Source organism: Centruroides sculpturatus, unplaced genomic scaffold (assembly GCF_000671375.1).
Source record: "Centruroides sculpturatus isolate CEXI.00-Female unplaced genomic scaffold, Cexi_2.0 scaffold2445, whole genome shotgun sequence".
Classification (NCBI taxonomy): domain Eukaryota; kingdom Metazoa; phylum Arthropoda; class Arachnida; order Scorpiones; family Buthidae; genus Centruroides; species Centruroides sculpturatus.
In genome coordinates, this window is record NW_019386733.1 from 55 (window position 1) to 19,340 (window position 19,286).

Genomic DNA, 19,286 nt, shown 5'->3' on the forward strand with positions numbered 1-19,286 from the left:
TCATTTCCCGCGACAATCGTATAAAAGCGACAGCCACCGGAAGCTCGGGGCGATCGAACTGAGAGTTATATTTCGTGATAGTGGCCATTTCGTCTCCCGGACCTCCATTCAACGGACTCGATTCAGCCCAAGGAGAAGACACCGATTGGAAGACATTGCAACGGCTCCGACTCTTCCAGAAAGTAACGATCGTCGCCTACAACTCTCCATTACGACTGAGAGGTATTATATATATATTAGGGCTAGAAACTTTGTAAACTCTCTCTCGATATAGAAATTAGGACAAGCGACAGAGCTTAGAATTTAGTCGCTGTCCTTGTGTAATTAATCAACAGAATAACCGTATAAAGATCTGTAGATCCTCTTGTATCCTAGCGTTAGTTATAGAATAAACTTTTATTTTGTTATGTTAAATCTGTTTCCTATCTATTAGACACACGGACACCTATCGACTTATCAACGCACTCCCCACTCGACAATTTACCCTCCTAGTCATCCAACGACACAGAGGTCGGGTTATAACAACCCGTGCCGATTAAGTGTTTAATAGAGAACCCCCATAGCCCCCGGCATATCTCACATATACATAAATAATTATACATATTATAAATATATATACACATATACAGATATATAATTTATGCAAATGCCACGAATGATGTAGTGTTAAGAAATCTTTGGAAGAAATATTAAGATATTGAAAGTCCAGGTTCAAACTTGGCAAAGAATTAAAAAAAAAAAATTTGGCTCGTGATCAATAACTACTAAATTATATGGCGATTCAAGGTAAACTAACAAAAAACATCGATATTTTTATTGTTAATATTATCTGAACGACACAAATTAATTACAAAAGCGAAGGACATTGATAACGTTCTATAATTATTAATAAGTTATTAAATATAATATACTGTAGATGAAATTTATTACAGCCGATAAACAGCATTAAAGTGTAATTCATTTAACTATTATGAAATTTTTAAGGCACAAGAGCTTTGTATAAATTATTTATAGCGTTTATTAATGAGAGAGTAATGAAAATCGCATCATTTTCAGTTTTGTCTTTATTCTTTTTTCTTCATTTATTTTTCTTTATGGGAATTTCCATTCTCTTGTTATGAGATTTTCCCTCTTGCGAAACGAAGAATAAACGAGGAAAGATTTCATTTAACATCGTTAATCATAGACAAACGATTCTATTTATGGATTTCATTTGTAATTTTAAAAAATGCAGCAACGAGTTGCTTAACTTTCCCGGCGGCATTTGGTGGCACCATCTATTATAAAAATTCTTAAAATAAAATATCATATTTTTTAACTATTATAAAATGACAAAAAGCTTAACTTTGAGGGTATGGGTTGTTTTATGGCGCAGCTTGGCCTATGTGGCCCTTGCGCCATAAAACATCAATCAACCAACCTTGAGGGTAGGGATGGGGGATGTATTTTATAAAAAATTATAAAGTCGTCATGAAGTCCGACTCTACTTATGATTCCCTTATCTCCCCACCTCCTCGACCTTTAATCACCAAAATTTAAAAGTATCAATCTCCCTAATACACAAACTTCCCTGCAAAATTTCATAAATTGTTGACAAAAAGCATAGGAGTTATTAAGCTTTCAATAGGGTAAATAAAATCGTGCCTCACCATATACCCTAACATCCATAAATATAAAAATTATCCCCGAGTTTTTTGCATTTTTCGACATTTCAAGGTGTCCAGAATCCAAAAATGTAAAAATCTTGGGGTCATTTATGGATCACTATTCCTTCCTTCATCCGGAAAAGTAGAAATAAAATAAAATAACAGAACCTCTAGCTATAAACAACTGTTTTCATAATTTTCAGTGTTTTTTTTTTTTGTTTGGAGATGTTGCAAGATCAAGCAAGACAGTAGGAAGCAAAGACAAGCGGCAGTCTGATAAAGATCTAATCATCGATCCGTGCGAAGGAGAATGGCCTTTGCACTTAGAGGCACAGCTGCAAACAGCCATTTTCCAGTGAGATTATGCACGACCATCCATTAGGGTTTCTCAGGAACGTCTCTCACACGTTGTCACACACTGTGGAGTGGCACGTGCAATATCTGTGGGCATATCTCAGAGGATGGCTTGCGTATCTCCGTGTTCTTTGTATCGCCGTATGTTTCCAAGCAACAGGAATTCCTCCAGTACTTATGGTTCTTTTAAATTGTATCGTTATTTCCCAGGAAACTCTTGATGCATAACTTTTTTCTGACAACGAGGGTATTTTAGAAATTATTAATATAACAACAGTGAAATGTAAATACCTCCGTAAATCAAATTTAATACGCCAACTAATTAAATTTTTACGCCATCTAGAGATGAAATTAAATAATTTATTTCATTAAAATTAAAAAATAATTCGAATTAATAGATTTAATTTTAATATTGAAATTCTAATTTCGAAAGGAATTATTCGTTTAAATTCGAACCTTAGCGTTTTATTTTAAAATATTTGATTTACGTTTAATTTGAATGATGCTTACCATTTTCTTACTGAACCTGGTTACAATTTCCTTGTTTTCGGAGGCGTGTAGTTACGAGGAGATCAAAAAATATACCTTTAGCAATTTAAAAAGGTACGAATTTCTACGTTTACCTAAACATAGATTCAATTACACGCGCTTGGATCTAAAGTTTTCTGCGTACGATACATATTTTCGTATAATTGCTCGACCCACAGAGAATTCGGTAATCGATAGAAGTGCCACCGTACACATCCACTATAAAAACAAAGCTGCGGTAGATAAACTGGATAATTTTGGGATTAAATTCTATAGTGGATGGTTATTAGGGCATCCGAACTCCTCCGTCTTAGGATTTTTCAATGGCCAAGTCTTTCAGAGCATCATCCACATGGCAGAGGAAACATACATACTAGAACCATGCTCAAATTACCTGAAGATTACCGATTTTAATGCAATTATATACAGAAGAACAGACGTAATAAGTGAATATATTAACAAAATTGACTATTCTGAAAGGTGGACGAATTTAAAAATTGGCTGGAGCAGAAATCTCAATAGAATTAATAAACACAACATGGAGATAATTGCCGATGTTTCTGTATTTAATGACCTAAATCGTAACTTGGCATCATTATTTAAACACGTGATATTCCATTCTATTTTAACTGACCGAGTCTTCGGTAAACAAGATATTGGCAAAAATGACAATAAAAGCCTTAAATTATCTAAATTAACACTCTTTACCAGTATGAAATCTCCGTTATACCCTTTTAAGACCATTGGTAGAAACGATATCGACAATACTGCAAATACAAAAATGATTGCTCTTAGTTTCAATATTTTTAATAAATATAAAGTACTGAGTGCATCGAGAGCACTTTTTGCTGATAAATTCTCCATTTACTATTCTTCGTGCATAATTTATGCATCGAGAAGAGTTTGCAAAAGAGACGACAGACAATGCTTTGCTGGTGTTGACGAGTGTTTATCGCACGAAAACGAGAGATTATTAAGTAAATTTATAAGCTGTTTAAACAGATATCGACCCCACAATCGGCTCGAGAGAAATTTTAAGATACGATCGAGATTCAAATTTTGTACCAGGTATTGCTTGAAACTCCAAAAATCCTCGTCCATTAAACGTTGCAACGGTAGGAAACTACGCGAAGAGTCGTGTTCGAAGCAGGAAACTAAGGTACGTGTACATAAATAATTTAATTTAAAATAATTTAAAATCGATTTTATTAATTTAGAAGTGCAAGAGGACAAACATAAACGACTGTCGTGTGTACAAGAGCAAAAATATTTGCGATTTTTTCTATTTTTATAATGAACATAAATACATAAATTCCTTTAGAAAAAAATTGAAAAGACTGTTCATCAACATCACTCAATTTGATTCGTAAGTATATATAGAAGAATATTCTATAATTATACCTATTATTATTATAGTTATCACTTGAATACCAATCAATTATTATTATTAATATTCTATGTAATACTTTAATTCTTTAAGCATATTAACTTGCTTCTTAGCGATTAAACTAAACATTCTAAAAAAAAACACGGAATTAACTACGTTAACACGTTTTTTAAAAAATCTAAACAATATTCTTGGTATTAATTTCACCTCTGTTTCCATTATAAAAGGATAGGGTTGAAAGCGTGCGCTTCACGACCTTCACACTTTTAGACCTCACGATTTGCATATTTTATTATTAACTACTACATGAGGCAACTGGTAATTCATAATAAGAGAATATAAACAGTAAAATTGTACTTAAAATAGATAGATATGAACCGTGTAATTAGTATTTAGCACATACTTGTACTGTACGTGTACCACTGGTTGGTACGCAGAAAGGATCTATTAGTGCTACAATACTATACATAGAAGGCTCAGGTGGTACGCGAATAAAAAACAGGGTTGAAAACCGCTTGTTTGTATTGGTATGAGCCATTTTTAGTAAATAAAAAACTAATATATTACCTCATAACTTAAAAATAATTATATATTTATTCTTTAATAAGCATCACTTTAATGTTTTAGAATGATTTTTTACAGTAGATCACAGTTTTGTAAATGTCTTATAAGGAGATCATTTACATAACCTAATTAACTTCCACTACTTAATAATTAATTATATAAAACTTAAGTTAATTAAATGCAATTTTAAACAATTTTATTAATTAAAATTACCGTAATAATTACTTAAATAATTCTATATACTGTACAGTAAATCTATACACTTAACACCTTATTGTTAGCATTAAGTAAAGCGTAACAAATCTAGATACTGTATATACAAAAATTAAATTTCACTTACCTATTTCTTAAATAAAAATAAAGCGGAATAAAGTGAAACTATGTTTAGTGGAGACAAAGTTCCAGCGGATTTCCTATCGTAACACACTAACATATAATGAATGAACAAGCTTAGCACAGTAACATATTAACACTTTCTCACGTTATGTAGGACACATTCATATATCCTTTATTTTAATAATAACGTAATATTTATCATAAGTATAAGAAAAATTCTGTAGTTTAGTCAACATACTTCCGATAAAAAAACCAAATTACGTGAGTGAGAAAAAATATCACCTTAATATTCTACGTTTCTCATGTATTGTATTTCTCAATTACTTAATTTTGCTGGTAAATAACATTATTTTCGATTACAGGAAGCGGAGATCAAATATTTTAGAGCCAATTGGGGTTCAAATTAGGCACGTGGAAGGTAAAAATACATTTAATTTTTCTGGTAGAAAAGCGAAGTGTATTACTTATCAATGCAGTGACATATGACACAGAAACACGCAATTCTAAAGGCAAATAACCTAGCAAAGGTGAAATAAAACGAGGTCGTTGCGCTAAATATCTTGTAATCGTAGTATTAAATTAGAGAAATGATCCAGAAATTTCATTATTTCGTGTAGTTTTACACCTCCGCTCGTTGGAAATTTGTCGGTCTTTCGACGTGTAAACATCAGAAAGTTCCACGCAGTGTAATTAATATCGTGGTGATTTTACACGATTTTTACACACCTAACAGTAAATATTTAACATTAGATGAAGATAATTTTTTAGTAGGTTAATTACTCGTACTTTCCATAACTTTCATTGTTGCTACTTGCCAGCCGTAACAGATGTTCTTCCTTTACGTTTCCAATCGTGAACAACATAATTAAAACTTAGTGTTTTGTAATTAAAACAGAATTTTAATTTTTTTTGCTCTTTTTGTAAAAGTGCAGCATTTACTTACTTAAAATTTCATGTATAAATAAATTTCTATATGTCAGTTTAATACTTTGTGTACAAGTAGTAGATCTCTCTTTACGACCGCTCACTTTTACACACTTTTATGATCAAGTATACGTTTTATTTTATTTCTGTGGATATTCATTATTAGTGTCATAGAAATAAAACAATTTCGAGGAACGTAAGCTCACTTTAAGACTCAATTTATGGGGATGAGAATGGCTCTCTTTACGACATTTATTTCTCTTTAGAATATTTTTCTAGCAACCAATTACGCCCTTCGTTTTATATTGATGAATTTATGTTAAAATGCCAGCTATATTATGAAAGTATAACTTATATAAGTTTACGTAGAGGTTCTTAATTAAAAAAGATGCAGAAATTCAAAGAAATTCCAGGTTTATAGGAAAAGGTAATAAAGAATCGTATATCATCCTTCCCTATTTATTCCTCATTCATTCAAAAATAAATTACTATCTCTCATATATTTTCTTCCTTTTCTTTATATATATGTAAGGATGTTTCTTTGTTTTCTTATTGTATATATATGTTACCGCAAAAGCTCGAAAGTCGTTAATGTGTACATTACCTAGCTAATTTGCAGATTAACTAGGGTGATCCGTTAAAGTTGGTAAAATTGTTCTATTTCTCAAATTACCTAGATAATGTGTAGTTTGTCATTGGTTTGGGCATGGCCAACGGGCTGGCAACGTGCAGTTTTCCGGGTTTTCTTCACGTTGGTAATACCTAAATAAGGGCCATGTGTTAGATTGGACACTCGGTGTGATAAACCGTTACGTAAGATAACCTTTGTAATTATAAATCAAATACTATAATATAATATAGTAGAAGGGTTAGAAGTACAAAATAATTTAATAATTCTAATCTTTGCTGTTGTTATTTTTGCCTGAGCAATGCCAAGCTCATCCGCTAATATAATATAATTACAAAAATTTCTTTATATGTATAAACTAAAAAACAGTATTAAAATATTATATTAATTTTGGAAAGATAAAAAGCTTTCGGATCAATTGATACGACGGATTTATTTTAATTTTAATTAATTTACTAATCTACATTTACTTGGAAAATACTAATGCATCAATGCTACGATATCAAATTTTCAAAATTACCCGCGACATATCGACTGAAACTAATGAAATTTAATGAATTTATTAATTTTTAAAATTTAAATATTATACTAATTATTTTTAATATAGAATTTCATATATTTTGATGAACAATTATAGAAATTTGGAGAATTATTTTCATATTTTAAATGTGTAAAAAAATTTTTACGTGTAAATTTCTAGAGAGAAGAAATCGCCATTAAAAGAAGAAAGTGGCTCGTCTAAATTTAAAAAATTTGCATATTTTTGTATATACAGTTTGCTCGTTTGCATAATGATATATGGGAAATCGCGAAAGATGAAGATGGTGGAAAGAAAGATGTACCGAGATTTTCAGAGAGAAACTGCATTAAATGAACTGAAAATCGACAAACCGAATTACGAACGTTGTGTATGGCGATTGGTTACCTTATTCCCAACTGTGCCCATTGAAGTCATCAGGAAGATGCTGGACGAACTCTATCACGAAGAATTAGTTGTCGTTTCCATTATATCTAATGGTATACCTATGAGAACTGATTATTCTACAACGATTTCCCTTCCTTTACTAAGAAATTACGATTTGAATTCGGGAATATCACCGTTATCAAAGAATAGAACATATTGCAAACCCCTGAACAAAGCTCTGTCTATCAAATTAATGCTCAGAGAAAATGAAACCAAAATTTAAACGTTGTGTAACTGATTCTATGGAAATCTTTCACTTTAAACGTTAAATATATATAAACTGCATTAAAAGTAATTGAAATTAAATAAATTTTTCGGTATAAAACTTTAAAATTAAATAAAATTTCATAAGATTTCATGTAATACCCAATTACTATTTGTGGTAAAACCGAGTACTGTATTTAAGTTAATAAAAATAATTTTCTAAATTTTTTAAACAATATAATAAGGTTTAATGTTTCTTCCAGAATTTTATAACTTATTTAATTTATTATAAATGTTAAATCTAATAAAATATGGTGCTGAATATCTCTCTCGAGTGACAAATTATTTAGTAATTATTTTAAAATAATTGCCGTAAAGCCCGATGATTGGGTTAAACCAGAGTCGATGGTGCTTGAGCTGCCAATAGCTCTAATGCTACTATGCTGGTTTAATAAATATTTCTGCCACTTCCAGCGCTTTGATCGCGCATAGTCATAAGTTTGGCTGGAGCATAGGGAGAGTCAGCTGTAAACATTTGAAATTCTTTTTAATATATGAAATTTTCTCGTTTTTAACTCATATATTGCTTTTGTTTTTTTTAAAGGACTGCTTATAAATACTGTTTTAGAGAGGGGGATTAAAAGTCAGTAAATTTAGTTCTTGGATTTCAAATATAGAACGAGGAAATTCCAACTATTTAGACAACATATTTGCACATAATAACTTAGATATGATTAGAGGATAATGAGTTAGATATTGACAAATAAAATAGGTAATTGTAGGATGGCAAGAGTTCAGACAGTACTGTTAGATATTGACAGTGATAGTGAATAGTGATGACATGGGGCTAAAAGAAAGACATGTTAGCGACATTTTAAACCTATATAAACAAAGGACAGGTTATTAGGCCATCAATAAATCTTCATTTATATTCTTCTTTTGATAATACGGAATATTATATAAATTACCAAAATATGTAGAGTCAATGTGAATGTAATTTCTCATGTCAAAAATGCAAAATTATTTCATCCCAAATATTATTTCTCACTATACTGAATCAAGTAAAATTGTATAGCATACTTTATGTAGTGTTAAAGTTAATAAATTATTTAAAAAACAGTTTGTCTTTATCTGGATTAAATTTCTATGGCNCCGGCCCCAATTAAAAATTATTTGGATGTATGTATATGCGAAATTATATCCCGACTTATGCGGTTATCGCTCGGTCCCACCTATCGCGTAAGTTCGGGGTATTACTACTTCGTAGAAGCTCCTCCTATTTCCTGCCCACTGCGAAGGGACTTAACGAATGCACTGTATATTACGCTATATATTGCTGGTTATATGTTATAAAGCAATACCGTAAAAGTAATTCATTAATTTAAAGTATCTCATATTATGCATCATTTCCTAACTTTAATTATGACCACCCTATATAAACTTCTAAAATGCATATAATCTGCAGACAATTACGAAAAGTGTATGTGAAAATAATGCTTTTCTCTATAGATACGAACTAGTCAAACCTTTACCAAAGGAATTTGGACGTCTAGAAAAAAATGGAACTTGGACCGGAATGATTGGAACTGTAATTAGAAAGGTTATGAAAAATATACTTTGAATTATTTATTTATTTAGAATGTTTTAAATAATTTTTTAAATTCATGATGTAAATAAAAAAAAAAGTGTGAACAAGTTTCTCTTTCTGTTTCTATGCATATTCCTCTGTTAGATTGCGCTGCAATTTGACAAAATTATAGACCAATAGATTTCCGTTGTCTTTCGACTGTCTGTTCGTCTGTCATACCTTAATCTCGAGAACGATGTTAGACAACTGAAGGTCTAAACCAGAGATGAAAGCTTAGGGACAATAAACCTCGATTAACTGTATACAGTCGACCCCCCTATAAGATCATTGATTTTTCCGTTTTATCTGAATTACATGTACGAGTCACTTAGATTTTACAAATACGTGTGCCGGGCTGTGAACGGCTCACATATTTGTAAAATCTAAGTGACTCGTACAACATGGAATTCAGATAAAACGGAAAAATCAATGATCTTATAGGGGGGTCGACTGTACGAACTTCGGGAAATTACGTGATGTCAATTTAAATATTTTCCCCTGAATAGAGTTACATGGATGACCGGCACGTCTCTGTTGTTATCGGGAAAAGTATGATATACAGGGAAAAGACACTATTAATTTGAGGTGAAGAGCATGTATATTAAATTAAGTAAATTAAAAATTGCAACTCGGCGTTGCGACCATGTCACAATAAATAACTCTCGGTCAATTTCAGTATTGTTTATACCTGCTTTGTCTGATTTAATCTTCTCAAGTACTTCGTCTTGAAACATCAGACAATTTCTGAATTACTTTTATCTGTATGTCCATGTTTTCTGCATCGTATTTCCTTGATGGCATCATATGATTTTAATTTTAGAACGTTAATATCTTTACGTGTAGAATTATTCTGTCATTTTTGGAAAATTTGAAACGAATACAGATTCAGCAACCTCAATAGCGGCTTGATAATGACGATTTAGTCATTTCACATAGAAGCTATTCAAGTGAAATATTAGAAATCCTATATTCTGTGTTATATAATCTGATATTTTATTGAAATGATATGTCATCTTTCGACAATTTATGGAAACTTTTATTCATACATTTTTCCAATCGGTTGAACACAAGCAGGGCCATCAAGAGAGCTTTCGCTCTGTTTGCTTGAAAAAATTAAAAACGTATAATATTATTAATAAAAATTATTATAAAGAGTTTTTAGAGGATATTTCAAAAGACAATTTCTATTATTAAAAAATCTCTAGAAAAAATCTCAGTTTTCCCTTTCTTGATGACCCTGAATGAGAGAGTAATTAGGTACAGCCATACCATTCTGAAGAATATTTATGCCTTAGATAAACGATTTACATAGAAGTTTCGTGTCTGACTCTTGACTCATAATTTCAGCTCGACCCCATTGAATAGCAAAACAATGTTACGTAAGATACTATCCACAATATAGAGTACATACCATTTCTGTTATGCATTGGTATCTAATTAACTTTTTTCTATTAAGTATTTTAACTTTAATAATACATTCTAATAAGAGAAAATAATTTGAAATAATACCTTTGTGTTTAGGAAGTCGACATGGCACCAATTCCAATGTTTCTACAACATGACGCATATGGTAAAGTCGAATATACGCATTGCATTGTATATCATCCAATACAATTCATAGTTAGAAAAGGAAGAAAAGAATCAAATTGGAATTCTGTGGTGAAACCTTTTTCTGCAAAGGTAAATTCTGTCTTAAATTCCCTTTTCTTTGCAACAACTGGAAGTCTAATTAATAATATTCTCCAGGTATGGGTAGTTTTAATAGCGACAATGATTATTTTTGGATTTCTTTTGTATCATATCCTGAAATTTGACCATACAATTTGCAAATCTGGAAAACTGCAATCTCGAAAGGAAATTTATTGGTTTCTTTACACATCTTTCACCGCGCAAAGTTGGTATCTAATTCTAGAATCGTTATGAAAATACAAAATTAATTAAATAAGCTGTTTTTTATAGGTTTTAATTTGTGTAAAATTAATGGCATTGCATCTAAGTTGTCAATAGGAATTTGGATACTATTCGTTACGATACTGATGTCTTGTTACAGTGGAACGTTGATATCTTTCCTGACTTCTCCAGTGTACGAATACGTTCCATCCACCTTCAACGAATTAGTGAAAGATATACAAAATGGATATTTCGATTGCGGATCCGCAGTTGGTGGAGAAGCGTATTTTTTGGTAAGCGAAATGAAATTTCAAAAATTACATATTACGACTTATAACGTAGTTTTAATAATGGACATAACTTCATTTATCCAGGGAGAAAAATCAGAAAATACAAAAACAATAGAAAATTATATAAAATCTCGTAATAATTTTTTTTCGGATGAAGTGTTAATCAAAAAAATGAAAAATAGTAAATTTGCATTAATTCGTAGTTATAAATTCTTAAGACGAATGGAAAAACAATTTAATTTCGTGGATATTAAATATTCGAAAGATGCTCTCTACACACTTCCAGCTGCTTATGCAATAAGAAAAGGATTCCCTTGGATGAAAGATATCGATAAGATGTAAGAGGAAACATTATTATATGAATTGCATATCTTTAATGTCGTCTATATTTTAATATAATTATTTGCAGAAGTTTTCGATTATTTGAATCGGGCATTGCTAGCAAAGTGAAAGATGTTACTCCAATTTCTGAGCAAATAAGTACCGGTACATCTCGCTTCAATCCATTGTATATGGAAGACATGATTAGCCCCTTTATCATTGTATTGTGTGGATATATTCTGGCTAGTTTCTGTCTAGTTTTGGAAATAATTATTCGACGCTGTCATTATGTAGAGCAGTAACATTTCAATTTTTAAAAAGTGATTATTCTCGAAAAATCATAAGTAATGCTAACATATCTCGTCTTATTTTTAAGTTCACTCAGATCATGTTTTTCAATTGAAAAGTAGGAAAGAAAAAGGAAACACTACGATACGTATTATTTAGTGTTTTCATATTTTCGTTCTTCTCACCCCTCAGAATGGACAGATTTACATAGCGGAATCGATTTTTATTTAGAGACAATTATAGGCAAATTTTGCTTGATGAGGCGGAAAACAGGTTTCATCCATAGTTTTATTAAACTATCCTGCTTTTCTGTACAGCTCAAATACTACATAAAAAAAGTAAAAGTGTTGCAAAAAGTGATATTACTTAACAGATCAAGCAAAAATGATGCTAAATAACTGATGTAAAATATCAATGTAAAGTGACTTGTCGTTATAGCAAACTTGAGGGAAACCCCAAGAATGTTTGATGTAGTAAAAAATGTATATAAATTATGAATTACATACAACTGTACTATACAGCATCCATACTACGTCGTATAAATTATGAAGCAATTTACATAGGAAATATGAAGTCCAAAAACGAAACATACATATTATATATGTTAATATGTAGTTTTCTTTTATCACATTTAATTTAAATAAAGTGCAATAAAACCTGCTGATGTGACCACCCACATAAAATGACCACTTTGACCTGGTCCCTTCAGTGGTCACATTAGCAGGTTTCACTGTACTTTAGTTCTGAAGTCATCAACTTAATTTGGGCTTTTAGTCATATTCTTTCTACGCTTTAGTTTCCTGTATCAAAACCACAATGACATTTCTCACTCACCTCGGTTTTTTCTTATCCTTGTGTTTCAAGTAAAAACAATATTTTTTATGTATTAAACGCTTGAGCCAATAGTAATTTATTTCCAGACTAACTACATCAAAAACAGTCTAAATATTTTCACAATATTAGCTTTTATTCTTCCAATATGCTCGAAAGACATATTGGAAGAATAAAAGCTCTTCAGTTGGATTTACAAGTATAAAAGTTGAAATGAAATAACTTCTCAACAATTGTGTTTTAAACTTTTATATTTGTAACTCCAGCGAAGAGGGTATATGCGTATCGGAGAAACAAATGCTAATACAGTATTGTGAAAAAATATTAAAATAATGCAGTTTGGTTTTTCTTCTGAGATTTTATATTAACTTTAAAGTATAAGTTGGATTTTTCAATTTTCAAATTACCCTCCAGTTGCTGTTACTACAAATAGCCACAGAGGCGGTGCGCGGTTCTTCGCCTAAAATTGCGTTATTTTTAAGCAAATAACTTCGAAAGGACTCAAATTGACGCGGAAATAATTTAATTTTTTGCATTGGTATTTTTAAATCATTTTATAAGTTTTATGATACCATGTTCCATATAATTTTGTATATATTTTTTTAATTTTATGAATATAAAAATGCCAGCGACTGTAATATATATAAATTAAAAAATTTTGTTTATTAAATATACGTTTGCAATATTGTACGCTATCGATTTTGCATTAGGCTCAGTCCAGTTCAAAATTAAAGGCATCCTTAATTTTATTATTTAAACGGATAGTGTAAATATATAAATTATTCCATGTTAAAAAAGTAATGCATGACCTATTTTAACGAAGCACATGTATCACTGTAATAATACATGTGCTTCGTTCTTAACATCATAATTAACAATTTCACACGATAACACAAAGTTAGACACAGTGTAAAGCAAAATAAAGTGGAGTAAAAGTTACAATTAAGAACTGTATTCAGATACAATTGAAACTCTATCGAGAGTACTATGGGGACAAGTAAAACATTGCAGATAGACAGGTTTAAAGATATAGAGGTATGTACACAGTAAAAAGTAACAGGTTAGATTGCATGTGTAGTATTTTATTAATATAATAGCAAGTACAAAGAAAACATTTTTCACTTATCTTAACAGAAACAATTTGTCGATAGTTTCTAATGGCTGACTTTTTTCAACTAATAAGACAAAAGCCAAACTTCTAATCTTAACCCAACAGAGTTCAAACAGATAAAATCACTGAGCATTAATATTTGGTTGTGGTTTTTCACCTCGCCTTCGAGCTGGCAACACGGGGTTTTCCGTGTTTTCTTTACGTTAGTAACACGTATATACGGAGACAGTTTTTTATAGAAAGTCCTTCTTGGAAAAATCTCCTCTAGGCAGATCGCTCACATGTCACGTTGCCAAAAACAGTATTAATTAATGCAAATTAACGCAGCTTTTCTTTGATTGACTATAACTTGTGGCCAATAAAAAAAAACTGCGTTAATTTCAACTATCTACTGTATTACAAGAGATGTTTCTCGACTACAGTTTATAGTATCAATTACTTTACTGAGCTTTGAAATTGAAATTGACACTTAAATCCATAATTTCAGATGTAAAGATTTTAGAAAATTATTTGAGATAAACACAGATAATATATTGAAATTGCAGGATAATAAACAAATTTCGAAGAAAAAAATTATTGAGATAAACATGTTTGAGTCAAACACTTTCAAGTGTATTTCGATATAAAATTTGTAAATGACCAAAAATATAGTATTATTTCGAATAATCGTAAATTGTAAATTTGTATATTTGGGATAGACTGTTAAATTGATTTTATATTTAGTGCAACGAAAGCTTGTGTGATTAAAATGGCCATTGGTAATGGGCCAGTAATTGGCCATATTATTGGCTAGTAATGCGACAGATTAAATTTAATTTTTATATATTAGAAATGCAGAGAATATATTCAATGTGTTATTTTTACTCGATTACCCTTTCTTACTATTCTAATATCAAGGAAAATTTTTTCATAATATAATAACAACCATCATTTAAATATAACATAAACCAGTATTTTAGAGTACAATGAAAAAATGTTTTTTCATAACACGAAGTACTAAATTCCAACTCCAATTACTACAATTTCCAGAGAAAGATAAATGTACAGATTATAAACCTTCATTAATTATTAATTTCGATTTGAATTAACATAATATCCAATTATCAATTCACTAATAAAACAAAGAAGAGATAATGTATAACCGATAACGAGAACAACGAAACTTCCTACAAGTTCTTCTAACTTTAGCGGGCGAACTTCATCCTTACCTTCATGCAGAGGAAGATACTCTTTTTCCCTGATACGTTTAACAATTCCCGCTTCAAATAAACGAGTTATGCTGTAATGAAGAAATGCAATCTGAATATATCTGTTACACAATTGTACAAGAAACATTTTACGTCCTTACATTTTGTTGACAGCACGTTTGTATGGAAAATCTTTTCTAAGCAAATATCCTGTAATGAATATACGAAAATTATCTTCACTTAGTGTCGATCTGCCGTGAAATAATGGCAGAAATTTTGCTCTCAGATAAAACTCTGACGCAATAAAAGCGTAACGTTCATTTTCTATTTTGGTAGCTATAGCTGATGGATCTGATAGTAACATGTCTGGGTTTCTTTCTAAGTAACGTCTTAATATTTCTATATCAGTTGATTTATTTCTCTGAAATAAAATATGAAATTAACTATAATTATTATAACTATACACAACTGTTATATCTATACTACACATCTATAGACATTAATATTAAAAATATAAGAATATAATGCTTTGATTTTTGGTGTTAAATAATGAATTATTAGACAAAAAACAAACTTAATTTTTCACTCTCGACGTAAGTAATAAACAAAAGAAAAGATATTCTTGGAGGTGTAAAACTTTAGTAAAAAATTTTAAAATATAATAAAAATTGAAGTTTCTTAGTTTGACCGACAAAAAACTCGTCATTAAAATTTAATTTTACAAAATAAAACATTTGCAATCGCCGAACGTGAACGAAAACAGATTATTTAAACCTTAAAAGTTATAAATAATAATTAATAGAACGTGAAAAATTAAATCTTTATTTATACTGTATATAACTCTTTTAAAAATAAGAACAATAAATTTCATCGCGACATTTTGAGATTCAAAATTTAATATTGTATTAAACAATATTAAATTTTATATAAAATACGTTGAAAAATACAAAGCATTAAAGACCAATACGAATACATTATTCTTTACTTCTCTGTCATCCTTTTTTAACATCACAGGAACATAATCTACACAGAATAATGTATTCGTAATGGTCGTTAATGCTTTGTATTTTTACAATGTATTTTATATAAATATATTTCGTTCTGTATTTTTTAGAATTTTTATTTAAAATCTAAAATATTAAATTTAAATTCAGGATTTGAAAAACAAAATTTTGAAACAAGTCTGCCCATTTCAACTAAGAGAAAGTAAAATACAAACAAGAGTTTTTACAGTAGATCCCCTATAACGNTTCTAATATCAAGGAAAATTTTTTCATAATATAATAACAACCATCATTTAAATATAACATAAACCAGTATTTTAGAGTACAATGAAAAAATGTTTTTTCATAACACGAAGTACTAAATTCCAACTCCAATTACTACAATTTCCAGAGAAAGATAAATGTACAGATTATAAACCTTCATTAATTATTAATTTCGATTTGAATTAGCATAATATCCAATTATCAATTCACTAATAAAACAAAGAAGAGATAATGTATAACCGATAACGAGAACAACGAAACTTCCTACAAGTTCTTCTAACTTTAGCGGGTGAACTTCATCCTTACCTTCATGCAGAGGAAGATACTCTTTTTCCGTGATACGTTTAACAATTCCCGCTTCAAATAAACGAGTTATGCTGTAATGAAGAAATGCAATCTGAATATATCTGTTACACAATTGTACAAGAAACATTTTACGTCCTTACATTTTGTTGACAGCACGTTTGTATGGAAAATCTTTTCTAAGCAAATATCCTGTAATGAATATACGAAAATTCTCTTCACTTAGTGTCGATCTGCCGTGAAATAATGGTATAACTTTTGCTCTCAGATAAAACTCTGACGCAATAAAAGCGTAACGTTCATTTTCTATTTTGGTAGCTATAGCTGATGGATCTGATAGTAACGTGTCTGGGTTTCTTTCTAAGTAACTTCTTAATATTTCTATATCAGTTGATTTATTTCCCTGAAATAAAATATGAAATTAACTATAATTATTATAACTATACACAACTGTTATATCTATACTACACTTCTATACATTAATATTGAAAATATAAGATCACTAGCAGATCCCACCACGCGTTGTTGTGGCTCAAAATGTATCTATTATAAATTTATAACACTTCCCCGTGGGGGGGGGGAAATTTTTCGAAAAACTTCTTCTTAGTGTACATTCTGTTGACGTACCATATTAAAACGCAAAAAACCGCATTTAAAATAGTATAAATAAAAGCAGAGTTCTTTACGGTAAGCCTTAATCCTAACCATCTCCCTTCAGTGGGGGGAATTTCGACATGTATATTATATAAAAACACGTGCATATTCGAATGCAGCGTTGTGTTAAAATTTCAAAGGAATCGGTAGGAACAAACGAACATTACATTTTTATTTATATAAACAGATAGAAGATGATCTGCTTTAGTTCATTTTCACAGAAAAGCATAATGCCTCACAGAAAAGCAAACTTAGGACGTCGTACTCGTAGCGCCATCTGTTGGACATAAAAGCCTTAACTTAGATTATATATTTTAATTTATATGAATGTTTAACGGAATAATATACAGCCTATGTCCACACTGAGGTTCCAGTCTAAATATTGGTGAAATAATTTTTGAAATCGGATGAGTAGTTTCGGAGATTACCTGCTGCAAGCAAACTCACATACATGCATACATACATAGTTACAAACATTACCTCTTTATAATATTAGCATAGATAATGCTTTGATTTCTCGTGTTATATTATCAATTATTAGACAAAAAAACAAACTTAATTTTTCACTCTCGACGTAAGTAATAAATGAAAGAAAAGATATTCTTGGAGGTGTAAAACTTTAGTAAAAAATTTTAAAATATAATAAAAATTGCAAGTTTCTTAGTTTGACTGACAAAAAATTTGTCATTAAAATTTAATTTTAGAAAATAAAACATTTGCAATCGCCAAACGTGAACGAAAACAGATTATTTAAACCTTAAAAGTTATAAATAATAATTAGTAGAACGCGTAAAAACTGAAAAATTAAATCTTTATTTATACTGTATATAACTCTTTTAAAAATAAGAACAATATTGTTTTAAACATTATTAAATATTATATAAAATACGTTAAAAATTTCAAAGCATTAAAGACCAATACGAATACATTATTCTTTACTACTCTGTCGTCTTTTTTNGTTTTCGCAGAAAAATAAGTTATCAGAAATCGGCCGCGGTTTGGTGTGCTGCACCGCAACAAGCTTGCAACGAAAACAAGCTTGAGCAATGGCGATGTCGAATGGTGCACACTCGGTAAGTAATCCTACAATTTTTTGTTTATAGCATAGTTTATACGGATTATTCCCAAAAAATATACGTATTTTGGAAATGTTGAGTCAGATTAGTCTAGAATCGATTAATTTTATGAAAGAAAACCTTTCAAACAGCCGTAGTCCGTAAACTTCACACGTGTAGGGCTGCGATTGGCTCATGTATTTAAGGATTCATACTACGTGAAATTCGTATAACGAGGAACGTATCTTCGCGTTATAGGGGGGCTACTGTATATTGAAATTATTACAACTTTCAGTAATATTGACAGCAAATAGTCTTAATAAATAAGTAATTATGCTGCATTTTTCATTAAATTGTTTACTTTATATTAGATACTTTTTAAAAAATAATGTCACAAAACTAAATAAATTACATATCAAATTTTTATAATCACATTTTCGGCAGTTTAAAATATTTTGACCAACGTTAAACTAGTATTTTAATTTAAATCATTAATTTTCGAAAATAGATTTGAATATTTGATTTATAAAAATATAAATGTACTCAACTGGTAAATTGAAGGCTGTTCTATATGGAGGTGTCCCACATGAATATTCTCCGTTCTTTACGGCAGTGGCTAATTCATTGATGCTTCTTGGAGCCGGTTGATAAGAAGGTGTTGTCAGAAAGGAAATTAAAGTCCCAGAATAGCCAAATCCCAATACAGAGATTGATAATAGACAAATTCCAATTGATAATCTTGAAGCATAATTTGTTGTGTTGTTTAAATTAGTTCCTGAAAATTGTTTGAAAATGTATTAAAGCAAGAATATGGGTAATCAGAAAAGTATATGTGGTATATTTGCATACAAACCTTTCATGCAGCATGATGCCAGAAGGAACATAAATGTTTGTTGTATTGACCAAAAATTCCTGGATTTCTTTAT

The 19,286-nt window shown here is 30.2% G+C and overlaps 2 protein-coding genes across 3 annotated transcripts; one reads left to right on the plus strand and one right to left on the minus strand.

Moving 5' to 3' along the window:
- Positions 1-2,419: 2,419 nt before the first annotated feature.
- LOC111615690 lies at positions 2,420-7,664 on the plus strand. Of its 2 annotated transcripts, none has more exons than XM_023357120.1 (3): positions 2,420-3,687; positions 3,746-3,894; positions 7,068-7,664. In XM_023357120.1, the coding sequence occupies exons 1-3, from the start codon at positions 2,500-2,502 to the stop codon at positions 7,552-7,554; spliced, it is 1,824 nt and encodes a 607-aa protein (XP_023212888.1). In that variant the 5' UTR covers positions 2,420-2,499; the 3' UTR covers positions 7,555-7,664. The 2 variants fall into 2 exon arrangements, with proteins under 2 accessions (XP_023212888.1, XP_023212889.1); XM_023357121.1 differs by lacking the exon at positions 7,068-7,664 and adding an exon at positions 5,178-5,364.
- Positions 7,665-16,476: 8,812 nt separating this feature from the next.
- Positions 16,477-19,220, minus strand: LOC111615691 (ionotropic receptor 93a-like). Its single transcript, XM_023357123.1, has 4 exons — positions 19,214-19,220; positions 18,969-19,135; positions 16,795-17,054; positions 16,477-16,725 (listed from the first exon to the last, which is right to left on the minus strand). Exons 1-4 carry the CDS (start codon positions 19,218-19,220, stop codon positions 16,515-16,517), a joined length of 645 nt encoding a protein of 214 aa, XP_023212891.1. The 3' UTR covers positions 16,477-16,514.
- Between the last annotated feature and the right edge of the window lie 66 nt (positions 19,221-19,286).

Bases quoted from the DNA above. Each gene is read 5' to 3' on its own strand.
- LOC111615690 (XM_023357120.1), top strand. From the start codon at position 2,500: ATGATGCTTACCATTTTCTTACTGAACCTGGTTACAATTTCCTTGTTT. The intron at 3,688-3,745 runs GTACGTGTACAT...TTATTAATTTAG, and splicing joins GTTCGAAGCAGGAAACTAAG to AAGTGCAAGAGGACAAACAT. The intron at 3,895-7,067 runs GTAAGTATATAT...GTAAATTTCTAG, and splicing joins AACATCACTCAATTTGATTC to AGAGAAGAAATCGCCATTAA.
- LOC111615691 (XM_023357123.1), bottom strand. The intron at 17,055-18,968 runs GTAAAGAACGGA...ATTTTATTTCAG, and splicing joins TCAATGAATTAGCCACTGCC to GGAAATAAATCAACTGATAT. The intron at 16,726-16,794 runs GTAAGGACGTAA...TCTTCATTACAG, and splicing joins AAACGTGCTGTCAACAAAAT to CATAACTCGTTTATTTGAAG.